At 48.6% G+C, this 27172-nt stretch overlaps 2 protein-coding genes across 2 annotated transcripts; both read right to left on the reverse strand.

The window, feature by feature from the left end:
- Positions 1 to 164: 164 nt before the first annotated feature.
- On the reverse strand, positions 165 to 14570 carry brd3b (bromodomain containing 3b). The gene is given in 13 exon segments (XM_079161883.1): positions 165 to 2406; positions 6066 to 6364; positions 6472 to 6704; positions 6969 to 7151; positions 7244 to 7372; positions 7469 to 7903; positions 8001 to 8142; positions 8144 to 8168; positions 10104 to 10251; positions 10347 to 10484; positions 11916 to 12027; positions 12772 to 13124; positions 14202 to 14570. Coding segments are annotated over 12 exon segments (2055 nt in total). The 5' UTR covers positions 12864 to 13124; positions 14202 to 14570; the 3' UTR covers positions 165 to 2287.
- Positions 14571 to 17430: 2860 nt separating this feature from the next.
- On the reverse strand, positions 17431 to 23326 carry LOC306697819 (nucleus accumbens-associated protein 2-like; the record flags this gene model as incomplete). Its single annotated transcript, XM_079161884.1, has 7 exons — positions 17431 to 18050; positions 18280 to 18377; positions 18859 to 18964; positions 19071 to 19247; positions 19349 to 19608; positions 19963 to 20201; positions 22901 to 23326. The coding sequence occupies 7 exons, from the start codon at positions 23324 to 23326 to the stop codon at positions 17431 to 17433; spliced, it is 1926 nt and encodes a 641-aa protein (XP_079018010.1).
- Between the last annotated feature and the right edge of the window lie 3846 nt (positions 23327 to 27172).

Consider the following 27172-nt stretch of genomic DNA (forward strand, 5'->3'; position numbering starts at 1 on the left):
TTTCAACGCGATTTAAACCAAATATCAACGTTGAAATCCGGGTTAGTGCTCACTGGGAAGTACCTGTAAATAACTCTACCTATAAATAACGAGTCTGTACCTGTAAATAACGACTCGTCTGTAAATAACGACTCGGTGTGTGAGAATAAGAGTCGAGTCAGAGAGTCAGTTTATGTGTTTATTTATGAAAACAAAGGAACTCAGAAAATAAGGATCCCATATCAGTAATTACATCAAATAATTCACTTGTTGGTTCTCGTCGGTTCGTCCTGTCTGTCTCTCTGCCCGTCTCTCCTCTAACCCACAGACAGCTACTTTACAGCTACTATACAGTGCTCAAACATACGGATGAAAGAACGTACGGCCGGAGTGCATGCAAATACATAAAATCACTTTTTTCCTTTTTCTTATTAAAATACAAAAATTAACTATTAGCATCAAAGCTCGACCAACTAAAAACAAACAGGAGGGTTACTGTGGCAACGAGCTGTCTGTCTGTAAATGTGTTTATTGATTAGTCTGTAACAACGTCTTGTTTTCACTTTCTTCAGTCCGACAACAAAGAGCACAGATGACATCCCATAATTAAAACTAAACCGTCTCCAAGACAACTGCGCAAACCCCCCCCCGATGAAGACCATGATATTTTGGTTGAAAGTTTTCCCAAAAACAAGACTTTTGTCCAACAAACGAAGAGGAAATCAATAATCAGAGGCTTTCAGTTCAGAGGGTTCGACCAATCAGAGCGTCGTCTGTATGGAGCAGAAGTCACATGATTTATTCTGATTGGTTCGACCTGATTGATTAGAAGTGAAACAATAGAAACTGTTTTTATTTAATAACGTTTTCAATTATGTTTTTTTTTTTGAAAATCAGCTAAAATAAACCTTTAAATGAACAGAGACTGAGTCTTCCTTAGACCTGGTTCAGTCTGTGGGGGGACCAGTGTGAGTGGTCTGGTTGGGGGGGGGGGGGGGGGTATATAGAGAACCTTATAAGACACAAACAAGTTCAGCACACAACCTGAAAACCAAAGACAGAGAAACCAAAGAACATGTAGTGTTAAAATAAAAACGTGTGTCTCTGCTGACGGCGGGGGGTCTGCTGGTCTCAGGAGGACTTCACTTGTTTGGAACCTTTTCTTCTTTATAGAAATCATCCATCAGACTTTTACTTTGAAAATATTTGAAGATTTTCATATTAATAAAAAAAAAATTAAAAAAAAACTCCTGCAGAAACTTGAAGCAGAGAAAAAACAAACACCTTTTATTGTCACACCTGGATCTGCAGCTGAGACCATTAAAGACCTGGATCTGGTCCTGAGGAGACACTGAATTCCCTTCAGACGTCCAGCACCTTCTCCAGATGTGACTCCGGATGTTTCACAGCCGTTAAAGAAACGCGTCCATGAGACCAGACCACTAGTTTGTGGTCTTGAGGGACAGAACTTGGTCCTCGTCCTCTGCTGGTCGTTTATTGATCTTCTCTTTTACATAATTTAACTAAATGACACAAAGAAAGAATTTGAAGAAAACTCAACGTCTCTTTCCAGGAATCAAGACCTGGTTCCTGAACGCTGAGGATCCTCCCGACTCTTCTCTCTGCAGCAAGTTTCCATAAAAGTTGATTGGTGGAGTTTATCTAAAACCCACTGAGACCTCCTCCTCCTCCTCCTCCTCCTCTCCCATGATGCTCTATAGATGCTTCTGGAATGTTTTCAGAGGTCAAAGGTTACAGCCGGCCATCCAAGAAGAAGAAGAACGCTGAGAAGATCAGTACGACTCCCAGACAGACAGACGGGCAGACAGACAGGCTGCCGTCTCCCCACCTCCTCTTGCTGGGAAAGGGTCATTTTCTTCTTCTTCTCTTTCATCTGTCGGCAGTCCTCCATGAAGAAAAGAAAGAAAAGAAACCGACACTAGGAGCTAAAAAACCTGTCAGCCTATTTACATACAGTCTCCAAGTCTGGGCGTGTGTGTGTGTGTGTGTGTGTGTGTGTGTGTGTGTGTGTGTGTGTGTGTGTGTGGGGGGGGGGGGGGTTGAATATATATATTTATGTATGCTTGCGTAAAAGTTCAGAGTGTGTTTTCTCTGTCTTTTTTCAGGATGGAAGTTTACATGGATGTGTGTGTTAGTGTGTATCTGCATGTGTAAACTGGATAGATTGAGTTGTGTGTGTGTGTGTGTGTGTGTGTGTGTGTGTGTGTGTGTAGAGTGGATAAACCTCTGTGTGTGTGATCAGTGTGTGTGTTCAGTAAAATGTGTGTGAGTTTGTGTATCCGTATGTTCAGTCTGTGTCGGAGGAAGAGGAGGTTCCTGTTGAGGAGCTGTCATCAGAGGAGGAAGAGGAGCTGCCACTCAAGCGACTAGCCCCGCCTCCCGACGCCCCTCCTCCGGCTGCCTTCTCTGTAGCGAGAGAGAGACATGCAGGAGTTAATAAACAGATGTACGAGTCAGTGATATTCAACAGAGATCATGCTCAAATTCACCTGCTACCCGAGTCCTGTGGCAAAAAAGTGCATCCCTGTCGTACCGAGGAGGTACCGGAGTAACGTCGAGGAGGTACCGGAGTGAGGTCGCGAACGTACCGGAGTGAGGTCGCGAACGTACCGGAGTGAGGTCGCGGAGGTACCGGAGTGAGGTCGAGGAGGTACCGGAGTGAGGTCGAGGAGGTACCGGAGTGAGGTCGAGGAGGTACCGGAGTGAGGTCGAGGAGGTACCGGAGTGAGGTCGAGGAGGTACCGGAGTGAGGTCGCGGACGTACCGGAGTGAGGTCGAGGAGGTACCGGAGTGAGGTCGAGGAGGTACCGGAGTGAGGTCGAGGAGGTACCGGAGTGAGGTCGCGGAGGTACCGGAGTGAGGTCGAGGAGGTACCGGAGTGAGGTCGCGGACGTACCGGAGTGAGGTCGAGGAGGTACCGGAGTGAGGTCGCGGACGTACCGGAGTGAGGTCGAGGAGGTACCGGAGTGAGGTCGAGGAGGTACCGGAGTGAGGTCGAGGAGGTACCGGAGTGAGGTCGCGGAGGTACCGGAGTGAGGTCGAGGAGGTACCGGAGTGAGGTCGAGGAGGTACCGGAGTGAGGTCGAGGAGGTACCGGAGTGAGGTCGAGGAGGTACCGGAGTGAGGTCGAGGAGGTACCGGAGTGAGGTCGCGGACGTACCGGAGTGAGGTCGCGGACGTACCGGAGTGAGGTCGCGGACGTACCGGAGTGAGGTCGAGGAGGTACCGGAGTGAGGTCGAGGACGTACCGGAGTGAGGTCGAGGACGTACCGGAGTGAGGTCGAGGAAGTACCCGGAGTGAGGTCGCGAACGTACCGGAGTGAGGTCGAGGAGGTACCGGAGTGAGGTCGCGGACGTACCGGAGTGAGGTCGAGGAGGTACCGGAGTGAGGTCGAGGAGGTACCGGAGTGAGGTCGCGGAGGTACCGGAGTGAGGTCGCGAACGTACCGGAGTGAGGTCGCGAACGTACCGGAGTGAGGTCGAGGAGGTACCGGAGTGAGGTCGCGGAGGTACCGGAGTGAGGTCGCGGAGGTACCGGAGTGAGGTCGCGGAGGTACCGGAGTGAGGTCGCGGAGGTACCGGAGTGAGGTCGCGGAGGTACCGGAGTGAGGTCGAGGAGGTACCGGAGTGAGGTCGCGGACGTACCGGAGTGAGGTCGAGGAGGTACCGGAGTGAGGTCGCGAACGTACCGGAGTGAGGTCGAGGACGTACCGGAGTGAGGTCGAGGAGGTACCGGAGTGAGGTCGAGGAGGTACCGGAGTGAGGTCGCGGAGGTACCGGAGTGAGGTCGAGGAGGTACCGGAGTGAGGTCGCGGACGTACCGGAGTGAGGTCGCGGACGTACCGGAGTGAGGTCGCGGACGTACCGGAGTGAGGTCGAGGAGGTACCGGAGTGTGGTCGCGAACGTACCGGAGTGAGGTCGCGAACGTACCGGAGTGAGGTCGCGAACGTACCGGAGTGAGGTCGCGAACGTACCGGAGTGAGGTCGAGGAGGTACCGGAGTGAGGTCGCGGAGGTACCGGAGTGAGGTCGAGGAGGTACCGGAGTGAGGTCGCGGACGTACCGGAGTGAGGTCGAGGAGGTACCGGAGTGAGGTCGCGGACGTACCGGAGTGAGGTCGAGGAGGTACCGGAGTGAGGTCGAGGAGGTACCGGAGTGAGGTCGAGGAGGTACCGGAGTGAGGTCGCGGAGGTACCGGAGTGAGGTCGAGGAGGTACCGGAGTGAGGTCGAGGAGGTACCGGAGTGAGGTCGAGGAGGTACCGGAGTGAGGTCGCGAACGTACCGGAGTGAGGTCGAGGAGGTACCGGAGTGAGGTCGCGGACGTACCGGAGTGAGGTCGCGGACGTACCGGAGTGAGGTCGCGGACGTACCGGAGTGAGGTCGAGGAGGTACCGGAGTGAGGTCGAGGACGTACCGGAGTGAGGTCGAGGAAGTACCGGAGTGAGGTCGAGGAAGTACCCGGAGTGAGGTCGCGAACGTACCGGAGTGAGGTCGAGGAGGTACCGGAGTGAGGTCGCGGACGTACCGGAGTGAGGTCGAGGAGGTACCGGAGTGAGGTCGAGGAGGTACCGGAGTGAGGTCGCGGAGGTACCGGAGTGAGGTCGCGAACGTACCGGAGTGAGGTCGCGAACGTACCGGAGTGAGGTCGAGGAGGTACCGGAGTGAGGTCGCGGAGGTACCGGAGTGAGGTCGCGGAGGTACCGGAGTGAGGTCGAGGAGGTACCGGAGTGAGGTCGCGGAGGTACCGGAGTGAGGTCGCGGAGGTACCGGAGTGAGGTCGAGGAGGTACCGGAGTGAGGTCGCGGACGTACCGGAGTGAGGTCGAGGAGGTACCGGAGTGAGGTCGCGAACGTACCGGAGTGAGGTCGAGGACGTACCGGAGTGAGGTCGAGGAGGTACCGGAGTGAGGTCGAGGAGGTACCGGAGTGAGGTCGAGGAGGTACCGGAGTGAGGTCGAGGAGGTACCGGAGTGAGGTCGCGGACGTACCGGAGTGAGGTCGCGGACGTACCGGAGTGAGGTCGCGGACGTACCGGAGTGAGGTCGAGGAGGTACCGGAGTGTGGTCGCGAACGTACCGGAGTGAGGTCGCGAACGTACCGGAGTGAGGTCGCGAACGTACCGGAGTGAGGTCGCGAACGTACCGGAGTGAGGTCGAGGAGGTACCCGGAGTGAGGTCGAGGAGGTACCGGAGTAAGGTCGCGAACGTATCGGAGGGAGGTCGAGGAGGTACCGGAGTGAGGTCGAGGAGGTACCGGAGTGAGGTCGCGGACGTAGAGGACGTACCGGAGTGAGGTCGAGGAGGTACCGGAGTGAGGTCGAGGACGTAGAGGACGTACCGGAGTGAGGTCGCGGACGTACCGGAGTGAGGTCGAGGACGTACCGGAGTGAGGTCGAGGAGGTACCGGAGTGAGGTCGAGGACGTACCGGAGTGAGGTCGAGGAGGTACCGGAGTGAGGTCGCGGACGTAGAGGACGTACCGGAGTGAGGTCGCGGACGTACCGGAGTGAGGTCGAGGACGTACCGGAGTGAGGTCGAGGACGTACCGGAGTGAGGTCGCGGACGTACCGGAGTGAGGTCGAGGACGTACCGGAGTGAGGTCGAGGACGTACCGGAGTGAGGTCGAGGAGGTACCGGAGTGAGGTCGAGGACGTACCGGAGTGAGGTCGAGGAGGTACCGGAGTGAGGTCGCGGACGTACCGGAGTGAGGTCGAGGACGTACCGGAGTGAGGTCGAGGAGGTACCGGAGTGAGGTCGAGGAGGTACCGGAGTGAGGTCGAGGACGTACCGGAGAGAGGTTACCACAGAGTCATGTGAACATCTTGTCAGAGTGTCACAGAGGCCACATTTGAGCGTGACAGCATGCCTCAGTGTAACAGAAAATCATGTCCAAGTTCCATTTGTACTGGTTCTTATCAAATATTGCTCAAATGCATTGGTTTCACAAAAGAATTGAATGACTTCCAGCAGCCTCTGTGTAATATCCCAGTGTAGCAGAAATGTCCTAATAACTTCACAGATGGTACTATATTTGGATATTAGAAGTATCTCAGTACTCGGTACTTACGTAGTAGCTTCCTCTGCTTCTTCTGAAGGCAGGATTTGACGTAGCGCTCCAGCTCTCGAAGTGTGGAGGGTTTGAGGGTTTCGAAGTCGATCTCGATCTCGTCTGGGTTCGAGTCCCTCAGCGATGGCTCTCTGGACTGGATGATGTGGACGACGCGGCCCAGCTTCTCCCCCGGCAGCCGGTTTATATCCAGACTCAGCTGGCGCTTCTCATCATACGACATCGGTAGAGATGACTCCTCGCCGTCGTCCCCGTTAGCCGAGCCACCGCCCGACGCCTTACTGCCTTTCTTAGGTTGCCTGGAAACCGACAGAGTCACTCCGAATTACAATGAACTCCCAGCAGAGAATAATGAAACTTTAGTTTCCACAGGTTAATTCTTTAAATTCACTTGATTGAATGGTACCTCGTGGCGGTCACCGTGCTGTTGGCTTTCCTGGCTGGTGCCTTCTTCTGATTGGCTGTTTTTGGCTGCTGAGCGGCAGCTTTAGGCTTCTTCTCTTCTTCCAGCTTGCCCTTGTTCCCTTTGTCTTTCTCCTTATCTTTCTTCTTCTCCTTGTCTTTTTTCTCTTTCTTCTTCTTTGGCTTGCTGACCGGAGCCTGGGACAGGACGGCTAGCTGCTCGTGCACCGCCTTCAACTGATGGAATATACTAACTATCAATACCTTTCACTTCCACTCAATATCTAGAAACGCCTTCAACTGATTATTACAGAAATAGATCTAGAATCACATATTAATATGTAAGATCAGTATTCTAATCAAACATTCATATCTCAAAACTGAATCATTTAACAGAAAATTAAATCAACAGAATTTCATACATTTAATTCAATCTACAATGATATTAAAAAAGAAGAAAACCAGGATGTCCTTGACCTGTGATTGGTCGGCAGCACCAACCTGCTCCTGTAGCTCAGCCAATCGCGTGGCTCGCTCCTCCTCTGAGTCGGACGATTCGTCGGAGGAGGAGTTGTTGCTGCTGTCAGAGGAGGCGGTGCTTTTACTGACCAATGGTGTTGTAGACGGGACCGATGCTTCCAGGCCCTCATCTGGGATCTTAGCGAAACGCATCTCAAACACGTCCTGACGAGAGAGAGATTAAAATGAACCGACTACAAGGTGAAGGTTCTGGAGGGTTCTGGAGGGTTCTGGAGGGTTCTGGAGGTGGTACATACCTGCAGCTTGCGGGCCATGGCCACCACCTCGTGGTCTGGAGGGTTGTACTTGTAACAGTTGGAGAACATTAACCTGACGTCAGTCGCAAAACTTTGAGGATCACTGTATTCTCCTTTATCCATCTTTTTCTGTTCAGGGGGAGAAAATAGGAAGATTAATTAAAAAAAGAAAATTGCAATCAACGCCATGAAGTGTGTTCTGTGACGATGTCGTGCGAGCGTTACCCGGGCGGTGCTGAGGTCCATGGGATGTTTGATGATGTCATGGTAGTCGTGCAGCTCCAGGGCCTCGGCGTCCACCGGCTTGTAGAAGGGCCAGGCGTAGGCGGCGTGTTTCTTAGAGAGCATCTCCTTCAGGATGGCGTCGCAGTGCTTCATCTGCTCGCCCAGCTTACCGCCCTTACTCCTCCCGGCTCCTCCACCGGCTCCTCCTCCTCCTCCTCCTCCTCCGCCTCCGCCGCCGCCTCCTCCCACCTCGCCCACCGCCACCTCCTCCACCGTCTCCCGGCGGGTCTTGGCGGGTCGGGCGGCGGCCTCGCGGCGGGACAAGCCCAGTTTGGGGGGTTTGGCGTCCTGAGCGGACGGAGAGTCGGCACGACCGGCGGAGATGGCCGACGTGGTGGGAGTGGTGGTGTCAGCTTTCCTCTTCACACCTTTCTTCTGTTTAGAGACACAGACAGGTATGACGACAGGCAGGGAGACACAGACAGGTAGACAGAAAACTCAGTGATGCTGTCTCACAACACACAACTGTTACCTTGACGACGGGCTGTGCAGACGGCATCATGGTTGCCGGGGGCAGCGGGGCAGAGACAGGGGGCGTGGTCTGGACCGGTGTGGGCGTGGCCGAGATGACAGGTGTCTGAGAGGGGGAGGGGGAGGGGTAGGAGGGGGGGGGGGGAGGCTGACTCCGCCTGCTGACTCACTGAGAGAGAGACAGACAGAAGCAGTATTAGTACTGCAGAATACACCAGTATACACCAGTATTAGTACTGCAGAATACACAAGTATACACCAGTATTAGTACTGCAGAATACACAAGTATACACCAGTATTAGTACTGCAGTATACACCAGTAGCAGCAGTATTAGTACTGCAGAATACACCAGTATACACAAGTATTAGTACTGCAGTATATACCAGTAGCAGCAGTATTAGTACTGCAGAATACACCAGTATTAGTACTGCAGTATACACCAGTATACACCAGTATTAGTACTGCAGAATACACCAGTATACACCAGTATTAGTACTGCAGAATACACCAGTATACACCAGTATTAGTACTGCAGAATACACAAGTATACACAAGTATTAGTACTGCAGTATATACCAGTAGCAGCAGTATTAGTACTGCAGAATACACCAGTATACACAAGTATTAGTACTGCAGTATATACCAGTAGCAGCAGTATTAGTACTGCAGAATACACCAGTATTAGTACTGCAGTATACACCAGTATACACCAGTATTAGTACTGCAGTATACACCAGTATACACCAGTATTAGTACTGCAGAATACACCAGTATACACCAGTATTAGTACTGCAGAATACACAAGTATACACCAGTATTAGTACTGCAGAATACACAAGTATACACCAGTATTAGTACTGCAGAATACACCAGTATTAGTACTGCAGTATACACCAGTAGCAGCAGTATTAGTACTGCAGAATACACCAGTATACACAAGTATTAGTACTGCAGTATATACCAGTAGCAGCAGTATTAGTACTGCAGAATACACCAGTATTAGTACTGCAGTATACACCAGTATACACCAGTATTAGTACTGCAGAATACACCAGTATACACCAGTATTAGTACTGCAGTATACACCAGTATTAGTACTGCAGTATACACCAGTATTAGTACTGCAGAATACACCAGTATACACCAGTATTAGTACTGCAGTATACACCAGTATTAGTACTGCAGTATACACCAGTATTAGTACTGCAGAATACACCAGTATACACCAGTATTAGTACTGCAGTATACACTAGTATAAACCAGTATTAGTACTGCAGTATACACCAGTAGCACCAGTATTAGTACTGCAGTATACACCAGTAGCAGCGGTACTAGTACTGCAGTATACACCAGTAGCAGCAGTATTAGTACTGCAGAATACACCAGTAGCAGCAGTATTAGTACTGCAGAATACACCAGTAGCAGCAGTATTAGTACTGCAGTATACACCAGTAGCAGCAGTACTAGTACTGCAGTATACACCAGTAGCAGCAGTATTAGTACTGCAGAATACACCAGTAGCACCAGTATTAGTACTGCAGTATACACCAGTAGCAGCGGTACTAGTACTGCAGAATACACCAGTATTAGTACTGCAGTATACACCAGTATACACCAGTATTAGTACTGCAGTATACACCAATATACACCAGTATTAGTACTGCAGAATACACCAGTATTAGTACTGCAGTATACACCAGTATTAGTACTGCAGTATACACCAGTATTAGTACTGCAGTATACACCAGTATACACCAGTATTAGTACTGCAGTATACACTAGTATAAACCAGTATTAGTACTGCAGTATACACCAGTAGCAGCAGTATTAGTACTGCAGAATACACTAGTAGCAGCAGTATTAGTACTGCAGAATACACCAGTATACACCAGTATTGGTACTGCAGTATACACTAGTATAAACCAGTATTAGTACTGCAGTATACACCAGTATTAGTACTGCAGAATACACCAGTAGCAGCAGTATTAGTACTGCAGTATACACCAGTAGCAGCAGTATTAGTACTGCAGCACACACCAGTAGCAGCAGTATTAGTACTGCAGTATACACCAGTAGCAGCAGTACTAGTACTGCAGTACTAACCTGTGGTAGCGGCACCGGGCTGTTTGCTCTTGCTCTTGCCTTTGGGAGCTGGAGGCAGCAGAGCGACTTCTTCTTGAGGCATCTGAGAAACTTTCTGCAGGAAGATCTTCTCTAGAGCCTGAGCCATGAGGACGATGTCATCGGTGGGCTGAAACACACAGACACACAGCTGTGATGTTCACACCTGAAGCTGCAGGTATAAACGTATAGAAGTACACACAGTGTGGTAACTGGTGTGTGTACCTTGTTGTAGATGTAACAGTTGGTGAACATGGTGTTGAAGTCCTGCATGGCTTCACTGGCGCTCCAGTAATAATTGTTCTCCAGACGTTTCTTGATGGTTCCCATGTCCATCGGGTTCTTGATCACCTTGTGGTAGTCCTGGAAACATGGTTAGCTTAGCTTAGCATAGCTTAGCAAGGTACTGCCAGGGTTCTCCAGGTTACATTTAAGAACTTTTTCATCGCGTTAATGTTGAAGCTGGTATAGATCGGGCTTATTAAATCTGTGTCTTACTTTACATAATGCTGGGTAGCTGTGAATTATCATCAATTAATATCATGACATCATCATTTATTGATTGATTATATGTTGTACTGTGTCAATCTTAAGATGTAAAGTAAATAAAGCTGATGAATAGTATTTGCCCCTCAGGTGTAGTGGAGGTATGAAGAACACGGAAATACTCTAGTTTAGTACTAGTGCCTTAAAATTTAACTTAAGGACAGTACTTGAGTACATGTACTTCCTACCACTGGTAGCAGAGTAGTTATCGAGTCGTCATTGTGTAGTTATTGTGTAGTTATCGTGTAGTTATCGAGTCGTCATTGTGTAGTTATCGTGTAGTTATCGAGTCGTCATTGTGTAGTTATCGTGTAGTTATCGAGTCGTCATTGTGTAGTTATCGTGTCGTCATTGTGTAGTTATCGCGTCGTCATTGTGTAGTTATCGAGTCGTCATTGTGTAGTTATCGTGTCGTCATTGTGTAGTTATCGTGTAGTTATCGAGTCGTCATTGTGTAGTTATCGTGTAGTTATCGAGTCGTCATTGTGTAGTTATCGAGTCGTCATTGTGTAGTTATCGCGTCATCATTGTGTAGTTATCGTGTAGTTATCGTGTAGTTATCGAGTCGTCATTGTGTAGTTATCGAGTCGTCATTGTGTAGTTATCGCGTCGTCATTGTGTAGTTATCGTGTAGTTTTCGAGTCATCATTGTGTAGTTATCGTGTCGTCATTGTGTAGTTATCGTGTAGTTTTCGAGTCATCATTGTGTAGTTATCGTGTCGTCATTGTGTAGTTATCGTGTAGTTTGAGTCATCATTGTGTAGTTATCGCGTCGTCATTGTGTAGTTATCGCGTCGTCATTGTGTAGTTATCGCGTCGTCATTGTGTAGTTATCGTGTAGTTATCGAGTCGTCATTGTGTAGTTATCGTGTAGTTATCACGTCGTCATTGTGTAGTTATCGTGTAGTTATCACGTCGTCATTGTGTAGTTATCGTGTAGTTATCGTGTAGTTATCGAGTCGTTATCGTGTAGTTATCGAGTCATTATCGAGTCGTCATTGTGTAGATATTCTACTGACCCATTCTAACTAATCCACCGATGTAAAGGTGACATTTAACGTTAATGTCACAAACAAAACATTTATTCATGACGTTCTATATTTAATCCTTTCGTTAGCAGTTTTAATACTATTAATACTTATTATTGAGGATATAACTCAACGCTTTAGTGAAACGACTCTGCTCCATGTGAAGCGCACAGACGGAGACGATCCGGTGAGATTGAACATGAAGTGAAGAGGAACTCACCGCCAGGCAGAGTTTGATGGCGTCCACCGGCTGGTAGAAGGGCCACGCGAACTGATGCTTCCACAGCGTCTTCACCACCACGTTCTGCATGTACTGCAGCTGGTTGGTCTTTCTGAGATCAGATAACAGACAGAGGAGCCGGTGAAGAACGGGGTCATAGATACCGCCGATCAGAAGAAGAAGAACAAATACAACTTCAACATCACGTTGCATTCATTATTGATCCTCGATGTCCACATGAACAGATCCAGATCCCTTTGTGGTTTGATTATAGCAGCTGGTCTACGAGGATCCACAATACCATCAAAAATACTAAATGTTGTACTTTTACTTTGTTATAGTAATTTATAGTGTTTTTTCTTGATAAAAACACACAATTCAAATAAAAGATTGTATTTTTATTGATTTATTATTTATAATGATAATGTGTTTAGAGCTCATGTTAGAAGTTAAACATCATAATTCATCTCTAATATGTTTTAAATTCATGTGAAAACATCTTCAAACTACTGGATTTATTCTAGTTTATCACCAAAACTACATTTTACAGACTACACGTGAACACATCATGATGACGTTATAATGAACCTTCAGTCAGTCCTCATGTTCACTGAGCAGAGCCTGAAGGCATCATGATGTCACTGAAGTGAACCTCGTTGGTTAGCCGTTAGCGGTGCTGCTAACGTTACTAGCTCTCCTCTGATTGGTTGTTGACAATGAAACATGATCAGAGATCAGAGACTAGAAACACAAGTTCTACTGAGTCAGTGAACACTTTATTCCAACATTCTGACTTGTTGTCCAACTATTTCTTGGTGCTTTTCAGTGAAATAAAAGGATTGGAGGCATGTCCTACCTGCCAGGTTTGGTGGCGTTGGTGACCTCCGGGGGGGCCGGGTTGGTGACGGTGGGGGGGCTGGGGGGCGCAGCCTCGGGGGCGTCCGACATGGTGGACGACGGTGACGCAGCAATGCACTGTGGGATATCAGTGTCTGACCTAAAGGTGAAAAAACAACTCCCTCTGTATTCTGAGGGTGTGTGTGTGTGTGTGTGTGTGTGTGTGTGTGTGTGTGTGTGTGTGTGTGTGTGTGTGTGTGAGAGAGAGAGGGCGGGGGGGCACACAGGTGTGTGTTCAGTTCAGGTGTAGTTGGTGGTGCCGATTCTTCAGCTCGATGTATCCTCTGAGGAGACAAACTCCCATCGCACAACCTGAGAGACAGAGACGCCGTGAGTTAAGTTATCAGAGAAACAAGCTGAGCTAACGTTAGCATCAGACGTCTGGATCTTAAGTATTTGTACACTGTGCTATTAATAATTTTACAGCAGTAGAGCTCTGAAGACTCCTTCCACCAGACTACCTGCGGTAGAATTTAACACCTGGACCACAACCCGCCTGAGACCCAGACCAGTTCTGTTCTACAGTAACAGAGACCGGAGCCTCCTCTAAAGAGTCCAGATCAACAGATGTTAAGAGCCCGGCAGCTGCAGACGCTGTTAACAGACACACCGCTAACAGACGCCGCTAACAGACACACCGCTAACAGACACTGTTAATAGACATACCGCTAACAGACACACTGCTAACAGACATACCGCTAACAGACACACCGCTAACAGACACACTGCTAACAGACACTCTTAATAGACACACTGCTAACAGACACCGCTAACAGACACACTGCTAACAGACACTGTTAATAGACACACTGCTAACAGACACTGTTAACAGGCACACTGCTAACAGACACTCTTAATAGACACACTGCTAACAGACACTCTTAATAGACACACTGCTAACAGACACTCTTAATAGACACACTGCTAACAGACACCGCTAACAGACACTGTTAACAGGCACACTGCTAACAGACACTGTTAATAGACACACTGCTAACAGACACTGTTAACAGGCACACTGCTAACAGACACCGCTACAGACACACTGCTAACAGCCAAACTAAGCTAATCAAGCTAACAGCCAAACTAAGCTAATCAAGCTAACAGACAAACTAAGCTAATTAAGCTAACACACAACACAATCGAGTCACCATTGACCCATCCACAGATAATAATAATAATAATAATAATAATATTATACAGACCCCCGCTAGGTGATTTACCGCTGAACGACACATAGATCCTTGCGCTAACTGCTCAGGTGTGAGCGTGTTTTTTTTTTAACAGGCTAACGAAAACATCCCGTTTATCTCGCTTTAAAAAGATGGCGGGCAAGCACAGGGCAAAATATGAGCTAGGTGGCTAAGCTAACGGAGCTAGGCTACTTACCGAAGACGTAATTAAACGTCGTAAATAGTATTAATAGCCGTCGTGTTGACGTCTGGAGCGCGTGATGGAGGTGATATCTTGCCGGTTTGTTCGGTAACGAGCGGATTCACGCGCTCACCGATCCGTTGTGTGCAGATGTTACCGCTCTAGCTAACGAGCCGTTAGCCTGTTAGCCTGTTAGCTGAGCTTTGTCTGGAGACACACAGCGACACTTCCGCTCCGTTTACCCGCTTAAAGCCACCGGTACCCGGTCAGAGAGGCGGCTCTACTTCGTGTCTCGGTGCTCCGGGAGGCGTCCGATCGACGGTCGGTTTTATGGAAGATTTTGTTTTTTTTATTTAGCGAAGTAGCATAATAGATGAGTTATCAGCTGTCTCCCGTCTGCGCAGGCGCAGTGGCGAACAGCATCGTGGATGTTGTTGTGATCGGATTGGTTTGCCGGGTTGTCTCCGGTGCTCTGATTGGCTGTGGGGATTTTACAGGGTTGTGATTGGTCGCTGGGGAGATATGAAGCGCTGTGATTGTCCGGTGAGTTAGATGAAGAGCGGTGATTGGCTGATGTGATTACTGGACGGCCGTGATTGGCTGGGGAGGTACAACTGGATCAGAATGGCGTTCTCACTGGAACTACGTTTCCCAGCATGCAGCGTAGCAGCAGAGAAGCTGGCCGAGGCCTGCTACAGAGGATGTTTAAATATATGAGATATGTTTACATTAATACAATAACTGATCTTTATATCGATACATCATCAGATAGATTGAGTCATTTAGGATATAAACCAAAACATTCAGTCAAATAAGAACCAATGTATTTATTTCGATTAGGATTTAAGTCAATATTTTCTATTGAACTCCCCTTGACACTTATTCAAATTTACTAAAGAAAAAGTATTCTAACACAGCTCCGGTCTGAGCTAGTCATCAACCTCTGGTTCCTTAGTGTTAAAGCTGCATTCTCTCTAGTGTCCACCAGGGGGCGACTCCTCTGGTTGTATAGAAGTCTATGAGAAAATGACTCTACTTCTCTCTTGATTTATTACCTCAGTAAACATTGTAAACATGAGTTTATGGTCTCAATCTCTAGTTTCAAGTCTTCTTCAATACAGCATGATGTTCATTTAGTAAATGATGGTCCATTTAGAGCAGGCATGGGCAAACTACGGCCCGTTGGGCTTGTTAATCCGGCCCGTCAAATATTGGTACAAAATTGTCCAAATTATAGTAAAGACCGCATTCATTTTGCCTTTTTCCTGCAATACCCGGCGTTTCAGTTGATCCACTAGATGGCGCACTCCAGACACACTTGAGCTCTGCTGGGTCTGGTCTGGTCTCTATGACGCCCACACCGCCTTCACTGATTGGTTCTTAGCAGTCACGACTGTCCTTCCCTGGTTCTCCTCACCACTGTCACGTGACCCGGACCGTCCCACAGCCTCGATCACCGATCGGCTACCAGGTTAATTCAACATGACGACTGAGTACAGCTGCTGCTGACCGTGTTGTGTTTACCAGCTGCTGTTCAGGTAAAGTCTGCTTCATGAGGAGGAAGCAGCTGTTAATGCAGCGATCAGTGAGCAGCGTGTCCAGCGGAGGAATCAGACCTACGGAGCGGACTCTGGAGTCACGTTAGCAGCTTTAGGGAGGACGATGGACACACAGCGGAGGACTTTCCTGATTAATGCTCATTTTGTTCTGCACATCTACGGTGAAGTTCACAGATAAAATGTAAAGGAACTAAACAGGAAATGCTCTCCAGCAGACAGAGAAGACTCCAGCAGAGCTACGAGAGAGACGAGTCGACCACATTCATGGATCATAATCTAGTGAACGTGATGTGAACGTGTTCATATTAACGTGAATATGAGGAGAGAGAGAGACCTGTAACTAACGCTAAGTCTGAAAAATAAAACTTCTCAAACTTTCCACTAAACGTGTCTGTCTGAGTTCATAGAGGAAGATTTTAGAGAAGATCTAAAGTATCAAACACGAGCTTTCATTGTTAAAGACTTCATTACTGTCGTATTTTGTTTAGCTAAGCAACCAATCTACTTCCTGTTGACACGGCGCCCACATGCCCAGTGCACGTGAAGAGTCACGTGATGTTCGTTTTCAGGCGTTTCAGTCTGGACGGAGATCGTTTCTCCCTTAAACTGGAGGAGTTTGATGCTTCACTGAGCATCAGGAGGATGGAGAGGCTGCTGTTTGGCTCTAACTACGTGTGTGAACATCAACAGATCACGTCACTGATCCCAGTGAACTGATGAACACCTCACGTCTGTCCTGAGAACCACACTGACACCAAACGTTGGTGCCCGGCCACAAAGAGAGAACTCTGTTCTCTCCGTCCGTCTGCTGCCGGCCCGTCGGTCACATTCTAAAACTCAACGTGTCCCCTGAGCCTGAGGGTTCGCCCACCGCTGATCAAACAGACCATAAAGCAGGGGACGCTTTATGGGGGCGGGGCTACACAGTGATTGACAGGTGACTTACCCGGACCACCCTACTGCAGGAGCACCTCCTCCAACACACTGATGCAGGAGAACGTTCCTGTGCTCCTCCATGAGACGCTGCTGTTCACTTCATTTAATACCTTTCTAGTGTAGAGACTGTGCATTTTTATTACTTTATTTTTGATATCATGTAATAGGTCCGGCTCTGTTATTTGATTGTGTTTTATTATATTGTACATATTGTGCGTTTTACATACTTAATATTAGTATTTTATTGCGTAACTTCGTTTGTCCCCTCGGGGATGAATAAAGTATCTAAACTAATCTAATTTTACACACTTTGAAATGTTTCAGATCAAACAGGAAACACAGAAACATCTTTTTATCAAGAAGCTTTATTGTCTTTATCAGAGTGAACATCTTCATCATCATCATCATCCTCCTGTTGCTATGGTTCTGTGTGCTGGACTGCAGGAGGCTGTTAACATGCAGCAGACTCAAGCAGACAGACACGAGGACAGACAGACAGATAGAGGAGCAGACAGACAGACAGACAGACAGAGGAGCAGACAGACAGACAGACAGATAGACAGACAGACAGAGGTAGGTCAGACAAAGAGGAAGACGAACGGGTGGCAGAGAGGTAGACAGGTGGACAGGTAGTGAGGTAGGGGGACAGACAGACAGGAAGTCAGGAGGACTGTCTGGCTCAGGTAGTGGCAGACAGACAGGTAGCTATTGTGTTATTTACATACAGGTAGGCAGATGCTATAGAAAGCTTATTGGCTGTCTTCCAGAGGCTCCGCCCCCCTCTCTTCTGTGTCGGCCAATCCCCTGTGAGGAGGGGCGGGCTCCGCAGGCTGAGGGGAGGGGTGGGAGGAGGAGGAAGAGGATGAGAGGGGGAGGTCTGGAGCTTCAGTCTGTAGCCTCCCTCCTCCGTCTGCCTCGCCGGCCATCGGCGCCTCCTCCACCTGACCCCCCCCACCCGTTCCACCTCCTCCCACACGGGACCCGGCGAACTGCAGGTGAGGCAGGAGGGCGGGGGGGGCGGGGGGGGCCGGGGGGGCCTCCTTCTCTCTCTCCCCCGCCGCCTCCCTCTCACGGTACAGCGGAGCCTCCAGGCCGAGGTAGGAGGCGCTGAGCTGCCGCAGGTCCAGGTCGAAGGGGCTGCTGCTGGGCTGCACCACCGCTTCTCCTCCTCCTCCTCCTCCTCCTCCTCCTCCTCCTCCTCCCCTCTTAACCTTGCGGGGGTGGGAGGAGGTGGGGAGGCTGTCGGGGAGGAGAGACTGGATCTTGGGGAGCCAACGTTTGCGGACTCTTCGGGCGTTGGTGCACATGTCGGCCGCAATGACGTTCATCTCACTCTCCTTAAAGTTAGGAGCAAAGTTCTGACAGTAGACTGAGGAGGAGGAGGAGGAGGAGGAGGAAGAGGAGGAGGAGGAGGAGGAAGAGGAGGAGGAGGAAGAAGAGGAAGAGGAGTGAAATCTCTCAATAGTTCCAAAATATAATAAAAAGACATAAATCCATGAGTCAGATGGTCTGTGTGTGTGTGTGTGTGTGTGTGTGTGTGTGTGTGTGTGTGTGTGTGTGTGTGTGTGTGTGTGTGTGTGTGTGTGTGTGTGTCTTACGTTTGACAGTGTTTAACACCCGGTTGTCCAGAGGTTTTCTGCTCGGATCATTGGTGGAGGAGCGGATCCCTGTCCCACAGCTATTGGCCAGAGTGTTTCTATGGAAACCATAACAACCTAATCAGCACCTATACTGAGCTTTAGACCCCCCCCCCCCCACGGAGCAGTTATGTAAAACAGCAGCAGGATGTAAAGGAAGCTGCTGACTGTCAGAATGTATTTCTCACACAGCCTCATGTCACATGACGTCTGATGACATCAGACGTCATGTGACATGACGCACGCAGATAGTCTGGTCTGCGTGCGGGAAACGGTTGATTATGATTCTTCATTTTGAAGTTCTCTCTGTTGGTGGAGGTAATATGAGTCACTGCCCATAACATGCCGATCTATCTAACAGTAACCTGCTCTACCGGTCTCTAAACTAGGACCAGGGTCCTGGGTGGACGTCCATGCGATACCTGAGCTAGCAGTTTACCCCTGCTCCCAGTCTTTATGCTAAGCTAGGCTAACCACATCCAGGATCTCTCTCTCTTAACTCATCGAGATGAAAACAGCGTTTACAAGTTTTTAGCTCACCTGTCGAAGAACGTAGCCAGCAGTCTCCTGAGCAGAACCTTGTGTTTGACTCCAGCACACAGGTGACAGTTCATCAGCTGACCTCGCGTCATGAACACACCTGAACCTGCACACACACACACACACACACACACACACTGACATCAGTCAATGTTCACTTTTAAAATGTAACGCTCTACGTCTACAGCTGGACAGGTGTTCTGATGTCCTACCTGCCACCAGCTCCACCTTTTCTCCCGGGTCTCCCTCAGTGTAGAGCGACGGGTGGCAGCGATACCCGATCTGACTGATCAGACTGGCCGGGAGCGCCATGTTGTCCCGACCAACCAGCACGCAGGGCCGACGCTCGTTAGCCAATGGGAGGGACAGCATCTCTATCTTCTCTTGGACTGGACCAATGAGAAACGGAGAGAAGGTGTGTTTATAAATGTAGTTCCTTCTTATTGGACAGGAGCAAAGATAGATGGGATCGTACCATCATGTAACTTACTGTAGGGGTTTCCGGGATGTCCGTAGATGTGTTGGTAGAGTCCAGACTGGACGGTGTTCCCGTAGTAATCCTCCTCTAGCTCCTCCTCTGTGGGGGGTTGAGAGGGAGGGGAGTCCATGGGGAGGCTAGAGCCTCCTGGACTGGAGCGCCCCCCGTTCGCAAGCAAGTAGGACTGCAGCCCCGGAACCAGACTTCCACCTGCACCCAGGTAACACAGAGCACTGCTCCTGGTCGCCTGGAGGTCCCCAGAAACTTCCATTCTGAGGACAGAACAACAGGGACAAGATAGACCAACAAGGACAAGATAGACCAACAGGGACAAGATAGACCAACAAGGACAAGATAGACCAACAAGGACAAGATAGACCAACAAGGACAAGATAGACCAACAGGGACAAGACAGACCAACAGGGACAAGATAGACCAACAGGGACAAGATAGACCAACAAGGACAAGACACAACAACAGGGACAAGATAGACCAACAGGGACAAGATAGACCAACAGGGACAAGATAGACCAGGAGGAGACAATCATACCAAAAGCAAGGCGCGTGTAAAGAACATGTAGGGAGCATGGATGGTTCTGTACGGTTCTGTGTATATTTCTACCCACCTGGCTTCCTCTCCTCCTCCTCCCCTTACTGCTCTTCTGGCTCCTCCTCCTCTGGCTCCTCCTCCATTCGCCTCAGCAGGAGGAGTGTCGGCTCTCTCCTGTTTGATCCTGCTGACGGCCAGCAGCAGCTCCTCTGGGCTCAGGACCGGCTGGTCCAGACTGGACTCCTGCAGGTGGGGGGCGCCGTGCTGCTCGACCACCGGGGCGTCGAAGCCCCCGAGCTCGTCTGCTGAGGTCGTCTGTAATACATCAATGTGTTGATATAAAGTTAAAATGTAAACATATAGTTGATATGTGGCCTACCTGGATTGTGGTCTATCTGGATTGTGGTCTACCTGGATTGTGGTCTATCTGGATTGTGGTCTACCTGGATTGTGGTCTATCTGGATTGTAGTCTACCTGGATTGTGTTCTATATGTAGTCTGTATGTGGTCTACCTGGATTGTGGTCTATATGTGGTCTACCTGGATTGTGTTCTATATGTAGTCTGTATGTGGTCTACCTGGATTGTGGTCTATATGTGGTCTACCTGGATTGTGGTCTATATGTGGTCTACCTGGATTGAGGCCTATGTAGTCTACCTGGATTGTGTCTAAATGTGGTCTACCTGGATTGTGGTCTATATGTAGTCTATTTGTGGTCTACCTGGATTGTGGTCTACCTGGATTGAGGCCTATGTAGTCTACCTGGATTGTAGTCCATGTGTAGTCTACCTGGATTGTGTCTATATGTGGTCTACCTGGATTGTGGACTATATGTAGTCTACCTGGATTGTGGTCTATATGTAGTCTACCTGGATTGTAGTCCATGTGTAGTCTACCTGGATTGTGTCTATATGTGGTCTACCTGGATTGTGGACTATATGTAGTCTACCTGGATTGTAGTCCATGTGTAGTCTACCTGGATTGTGGTCTATATGTAGTCTACCTGGATTGTAGTCCATGTGTTGTCTACCTGGATTGTGGTCTATATGTGGTCTACCTGGATTGTAGTCCATGTGTAGTCTACCTGGATTGTGTCTATATGTGGTCTACCTGGATTGTAGTCCATGTGTAGTCTACCTGGATTGTAGTCCATATGTAGTCTACCTGGGTTGTGGTCTATATGTAGTCTGTATGTGGTCTACCTGGATTGTAGTCCATATGTAGTCTACCTGGGTTGTGTCTATATGTAGTCTGTATGTGGTCTACCTGGATTGTAGTCCATATGTAGTCTACCTGGGTTGTGGTCTATATGTAGTCTGTATGTGGTCTACCTGGATTGTAGTCCATATGTAGTCTACCTGGGTTGTGGTCTATATGTAGTCTGTATGTGGTCTACCTGGATTGTAGTCCATATGTAGTCTACCTGGGTTGTGGTCTATATGTAGTCTATATGTAGTCTACCTGGATTGTGTCTATATGTAGTCTACCTGGATTGTGTCTATATGTAGTCTACCTGGATTGTAATCCATATGTAGTCTACCTGGGTTGTGGTCTATATGTAGTCTGTATGTGGTCTACCTGGATTGTAGTCCATATGTAGTCTACCTGGGTTGTGGTCTATATGTAGTCCATATGTAGTCTACCTGGGTTGTGGTCTATATGTAGTCTGTATGTGGTCTACCTGGATTGTAGTCCATATGTAGTCTACCTGGGTTGTGGTCTATATGTAGTCTATATGTAGTCTACCTGGATTGTGTCTATATGTAGTCTACCTGGATTGTGTCTATATGTAGTCTACCTGGATTGTAATCCATATGTAGTCTACCTGGGTTGTGTCTATATGTGGTCTACCTGGATTGTGGTCTATATGTAGTCTACCTGGATTGTGTCTATATGTAGTCTACCTGGATTGTGTCTATATGTAGTCTACCTGGATTGTAATCCATATGTAGTCTACCTGGGTTGTGTCTATATGTGGTCTACCTGGGTTGTGGTCTATATGTAGTCTGTATGTGGTCTACCTGGATTGTAGTCCATATGTAGTCTACCTGGGTTGTGTCTATATGTAGTCTGTATGTGGTCTACCTGGATTGTAGTCCATATGTAGTCTACCTGGGTTGTGGTCTATATGTAGTCTGTATGTGGTCTACCTGGATTGTAGTCCATATGTAGTCTACCTGGGTTGTGGTCTATATGTAGTCTGTATGTGGTCTACCTGGATTGTAGTCCATATGTAGTCTACCTGGGTTGTGGTCTATATGTAGTCTGTATGTGGTCTACCTGGATTGTAGTCCATATGTAGTCTACCTGGGTTGTGGTCTATATGTAGTCTATATGTAGTCTACCTGGATTGTGTCTATATGTAGTCTACCTGGATTGTAGTCCATATGTAGTCTACCTGGGTTGTGGTCTATATGTAGTCTGTATGTGGTCTACCTGGATTGTAGTCCATATGTAGTCTACCTGGGTTGTGGTCTATATGTAGTCCATATGTAGTCTACCTGGGTTGTGGTCTATATGTAGTCTGTATGTGGTCTACCTGGATTGTAGTCCATATGTAGTCTACCTGGGTTGTGGTCTATATGTGGTCTACCTGGATTGTAATCCATATGTAGTCTACCTGGATTGTGTCTATATGTAGTCTACCTGGATTGTGTCTATATGTAGTCTACCTGGATTGTAATCCATATGTAGTCTACCTGGGTTGTGTCTATATGTGGTCTACCTGGATTGTGGTCTATATGTAGTCTACCTGGATTGTGTCTATATGTAGTCTACCTGGATTGTAATCCATATGTAGTCTACCTGGGTTGTGTCTATATGTGGTCTACCTGGATTGTAGTCTATATGTGGTCTACCTGGATTGTAGTCCATGTGTAGTCTACCTGGATTGTAATCCATATGTAGTCTACCTGGGTTGTGTCTATATGTGGTCTACCTGGATTGTGGTCTATATGTAGTCTACATGTGTCTCGGTCTGGGTACAGGTCTCTGTGGGTGTGGCCAAACTCCACCTGTGAGTCGCAGCAGAGAGGCGAGGAGGATGAGGAGGCCTTCATCATCATGAGCTCCATGCCCCGCTCCACGATGTTCTGGATCTGCAGGTACCCGGCGGTGTACATGAGGACCAGCTGCTCGCTGGCGGCCATGCTGAGGCGCCCCGTGTAGCAGAACGACAGGATCTGCTGGAAGCACGTCGGCGTCACCGAGGACGGCAGCTCGAACACCGCCGGGGGGGACGAGGAGTCCGCTGCCGAGCTGAACAGGTCTCTGAAGTACAGCGAGGAGGCGGCGAGGACGGCCCGGTGAGCCTTGAAGGCCTGACCCTGAACCAGGACGGACACATCGCAGTAGTGACCCAGCAACCGCTGCTCGTTCAGGTTCCCCAGCACACTGTTGCCGAAGTCCGGAATCTCCACCTGCAGCAGCCCCTCCGACATGGTGGATCGGTCCGGAGGAGGAGGACGGGGACAGGTAGTGACGGCTATAGGAGGAGGAGGTCCTGAGGCGGTCCTGAGGGTTTAAGTGTCAGGGATCCTGCAGATAAAACCTGCAGAACACTTCAGATGCATATTCTTGTGGAGGAAACGATGAGGTCAGGGGTAAGGGCTGGCAGTGGGGGGGCAGGTGCTCAGGTCGCAGGTGTTGAGATGGACAGGTTGAGACTGTAGACCATCAAGACGGAGCTCAGCTCAGCACAGAGACACCTAGAACATACATATACAGTATATATATATATATATATATATATATATAACTTTAAGTCACCATATAAAGAAAACAACAACAATCCATAATTCTTTTAGCGCTAAATAAAAACGACTCAACATATTTTCAGGATGAATCTGTAACATTCTCTCATTTCTGTCTGTAAATAATGAACTATTGTCTTCTGAACTCTGTTTTCATTCTGCCAAATGACAGAATGAAAACATAATGATCAGATCGTCCTTCACTTCAACATGGAGGGAGTCTCATGTATGACTCATCAAACAGTCAGCATGACATCACTTCATTTCATCATTTAGATGACTTTTATCTCATGACGTCTGGTTCTTTATCTGCAGCTGAAAACACGTAAAGTCAAAAGTCTCCGTCCTGTTTGGTTCACAACTGGACACTAAATCCACCACAGACTGCAGGACTACAAGTCCACAAGATCACAAGACCACCTACAGAGCATCTTAATGTTGCTATCATGGACATTTTCAAGAGCTCTGACGTTACATGCGTTACATGCGTTACATGCGTTACATGCGTTACATGCGTAATTAATAATTAGATAATGAATTGACTTCCTGACCAGAATACAAACTCGGCTTTCACTCCGAAGGACCGGAAGACTTGTAGCAACGGCACTGGTACCCCCCAGGAAACCTGGAACTATAAGTAACATGATAAATCACCTCATCAAACACGGAGGAAACTCAAAAGACAACCTCCGGTTCTTTAAAGTGTTAAAGCTGCATTATCTCTACTGTCCACCAGCGGGCGACTCCTCTGGTTGTATAGAACTCTACAACGCTACAACTCTACAACGCTACAACACTACAACGCTTCAACGCGTCAACGCTTCAACACGTCAACACTACAACGCTTCAACACGTCAATGCTACAACGCGACAACGCTTCAATGCTTCAACGCTACAACACTTCAACGCTTCAATGCTTCAACGCTTCAACACGTCAACGCTACAACACTTCAACGCTTCAACGCGTCAACGCTTCAACACGTCAACACTACAACGCTTCAACACGTCAATGCTACAACGCGACAACGCTTCAATGCTTCAACGCTTCAATACGTCAATGCTACAACGCTTCAACGCTACAACACTACAACACGTCAATGCTACAACGCGACAACGTGACAACGCTACAACGCTTCAATGCTTCAACGCGAAACACTTCAACAACTCTAAACTGGGACCGACTGGTTTCCAGTTAAACCGCTGGGTTTAACTGTCAAACTGTCTTTAATATAGTTAAGTCTTACACACACACACACACACACACACACAGACGCACACACACACAGACGCACACACACACAGACGCACACACACACTGTATTATCACTATATATTAGACATCATCATCATCATCATCTAGTACGGTACAGCAGTAGACCAGTAAAGTCCAGTCAAGATTCTAGTTCAGTAGAGCCCAGTAGAGTCCAGTCCAGTAGAGTCCATTAAAGTCCAGTAGACTCCAGAACAGTTAAGTCCAGTGAAGTCCAGTCCAGTAGAGTCCAGTAGAGTCCAGTAGAGTCCAGTCCAGTAGAGTCCAGTAGAGTCCAGTACAGTTAAGTCAAGTAAAGTCCAGCAGAGTCCAGTCCAGTAGAGTCCAGTACAGTTAAGTACAGCACAGTCCGGTGAAGTCCAGGTCCGTTCAGCATTATTGTTGTTTACAGTGCAGCAGACAGTCGGACAGACAGGTAGATACAGAGACAGTGTTAGACAGACAGACAGACAGACAGACAGACAGACAGACAGACAGACAGAGACAGGAGGATGGATGTCAGACAGACAGACAGGTCTTCACCTCCTCACTGCTCCTCTTCCTCCTCAGCTTCTCCTCCATGCAGCAGGACGGCTGGGAGAGGTTTTCTTCTTCTTCTCCTCCGCTCAGTCAACGCATCGTCTGGTGTGACACAGGGCGGGGGGGGGGGGTAGAGACACAGCAGACAGCCGAGGAGGAGGAGGAGGAAGAGGAGGAAGAGGAGGAGTCATCTGAGGACAGAGAGCGAGCTAATGCGGCTAACTGCCCTGCAGAGGACGAGAGAGAGAGAGAGAGAGAGAGAGAGAGAGAGAGAGAGAGAGAGAGAGAGGGGGGAGAGAGAGAGATGCATCATCTGCTGCTATAGACACACTGCAAGGTTGAATATTAATATTGTGTGTGTAGGTGTGTGTAGGTGTGTGTAGGTGTGTGTAGGTGTGTGTAGGTGTGTGTAGGTGTGTGTAGGTGTGTGTGTGTGTGTGTGTGGCATGACTTGGCCAAATGCACAGCTCTGCATTGCAGTGCCGAGGCTGAGTTGGCATGCCGAGTACATAGTGTGCATACTGCGACTGTGTGCCAGGCTGAGAGACACACACACACACACACACACACACACACACACACACACACACACAGAGCAGCAGCTTTTTGCAGCCTCAGCTTCCATCATCACATACAGTTGAGAATAGTTTCTAACAGGAGAGACAGACTGTGTCTGTCTCTGATTGTCTGTTTAGAGACAGACAGGTTTTGGGTATTTAAAGTTCCATCCAATATTAAGAGAGGGAGACGGGGGGGGGGGGGGGGGGGGGGGGGCTAAATAAGGACCAGTACAGTAGAAGAGCAGCCAGCTGTGTGTGTGTGTGTGTGTGTGTGTCTGTGTGTGTGTGTGTGTGTGTGTGTGATGTCAGGACTTCTTGTCAGTCTGCAGACCTCTGTCACCTCCACCTGATCACAGGTAAACGCTCTCATTACCTCCAGAGCACATTATGCAAATGAGTTGGGCGGGGCTGAAGAAAACAACACGTCTGTCAGGGACGACATAATAAAAGGATGATGAATAAATATCATTTAATTGAATGAAATCATCTAGAAGTCACTGAACTCAGAATCAATTTGATTATTATCATTATTATCATTATTATCATTATTATCATTATTATCATTATTATCATTATTATCATTATTATCATTGACCTCTGAACCTGGGAGGTCAATCAGATGCTTGAACTGGTTTGATTCCTGATACAAAGATCGGTCTAAGTCCTTGAGTTACTGTGGTCTGACAGAAAGCCTATTTGAGCAGCAGAGGAGGACTTCAGGGACCCTGAGACCTGGTTTATCAGGGCAATAGCTCTCGGTAGAGTCTCTCAAACCAAAGTGGTCTCAGGGGGTCCAGACCATGATATATTCACTGACCCTTGATGAATCATCAGAAAAGAGTTGTAGCACCTCAACCAGAGAAGTGAAACCAAGACCCCCTTCTGGAGCCAGACCTGGGAGGGGAGCTCACAGGCGAGCGTCTGGTGGCCGGGCCTTGACACACGGGGATCGGCCTACATGAAGTCGCCCTGTGGGGGGCCCGACACTCGCAGCCATAGGCATCGGGGTCGAGTGCAAAGTGGGCCGGACTGCAGCCAGAGGCAGGGACCTATAGGTGTACCGACCCCCGGCATCGCAGACCGGCTCTGTGGAACGGCACCTCTCTGGCGGGGGAAGGAACTGGAGCCGATGAGGGAGGTGGAGCTTCTGGAACCAAACTCCTGGAGAGGTGGACTCTAGCCTTG

Source organism: Pholis gunnellus (genome assembly GCF_910591455.1).
Source record: "Pholis gunnellus genome assembly, chromosome: 6".
Taxonomy (NCBI): domain Eukaryota; kingdom Metazoa; phylum Chordata; class Actinopteri; order Perciformes; family Pholidae; genus Pholis; species Pholis gunnellus.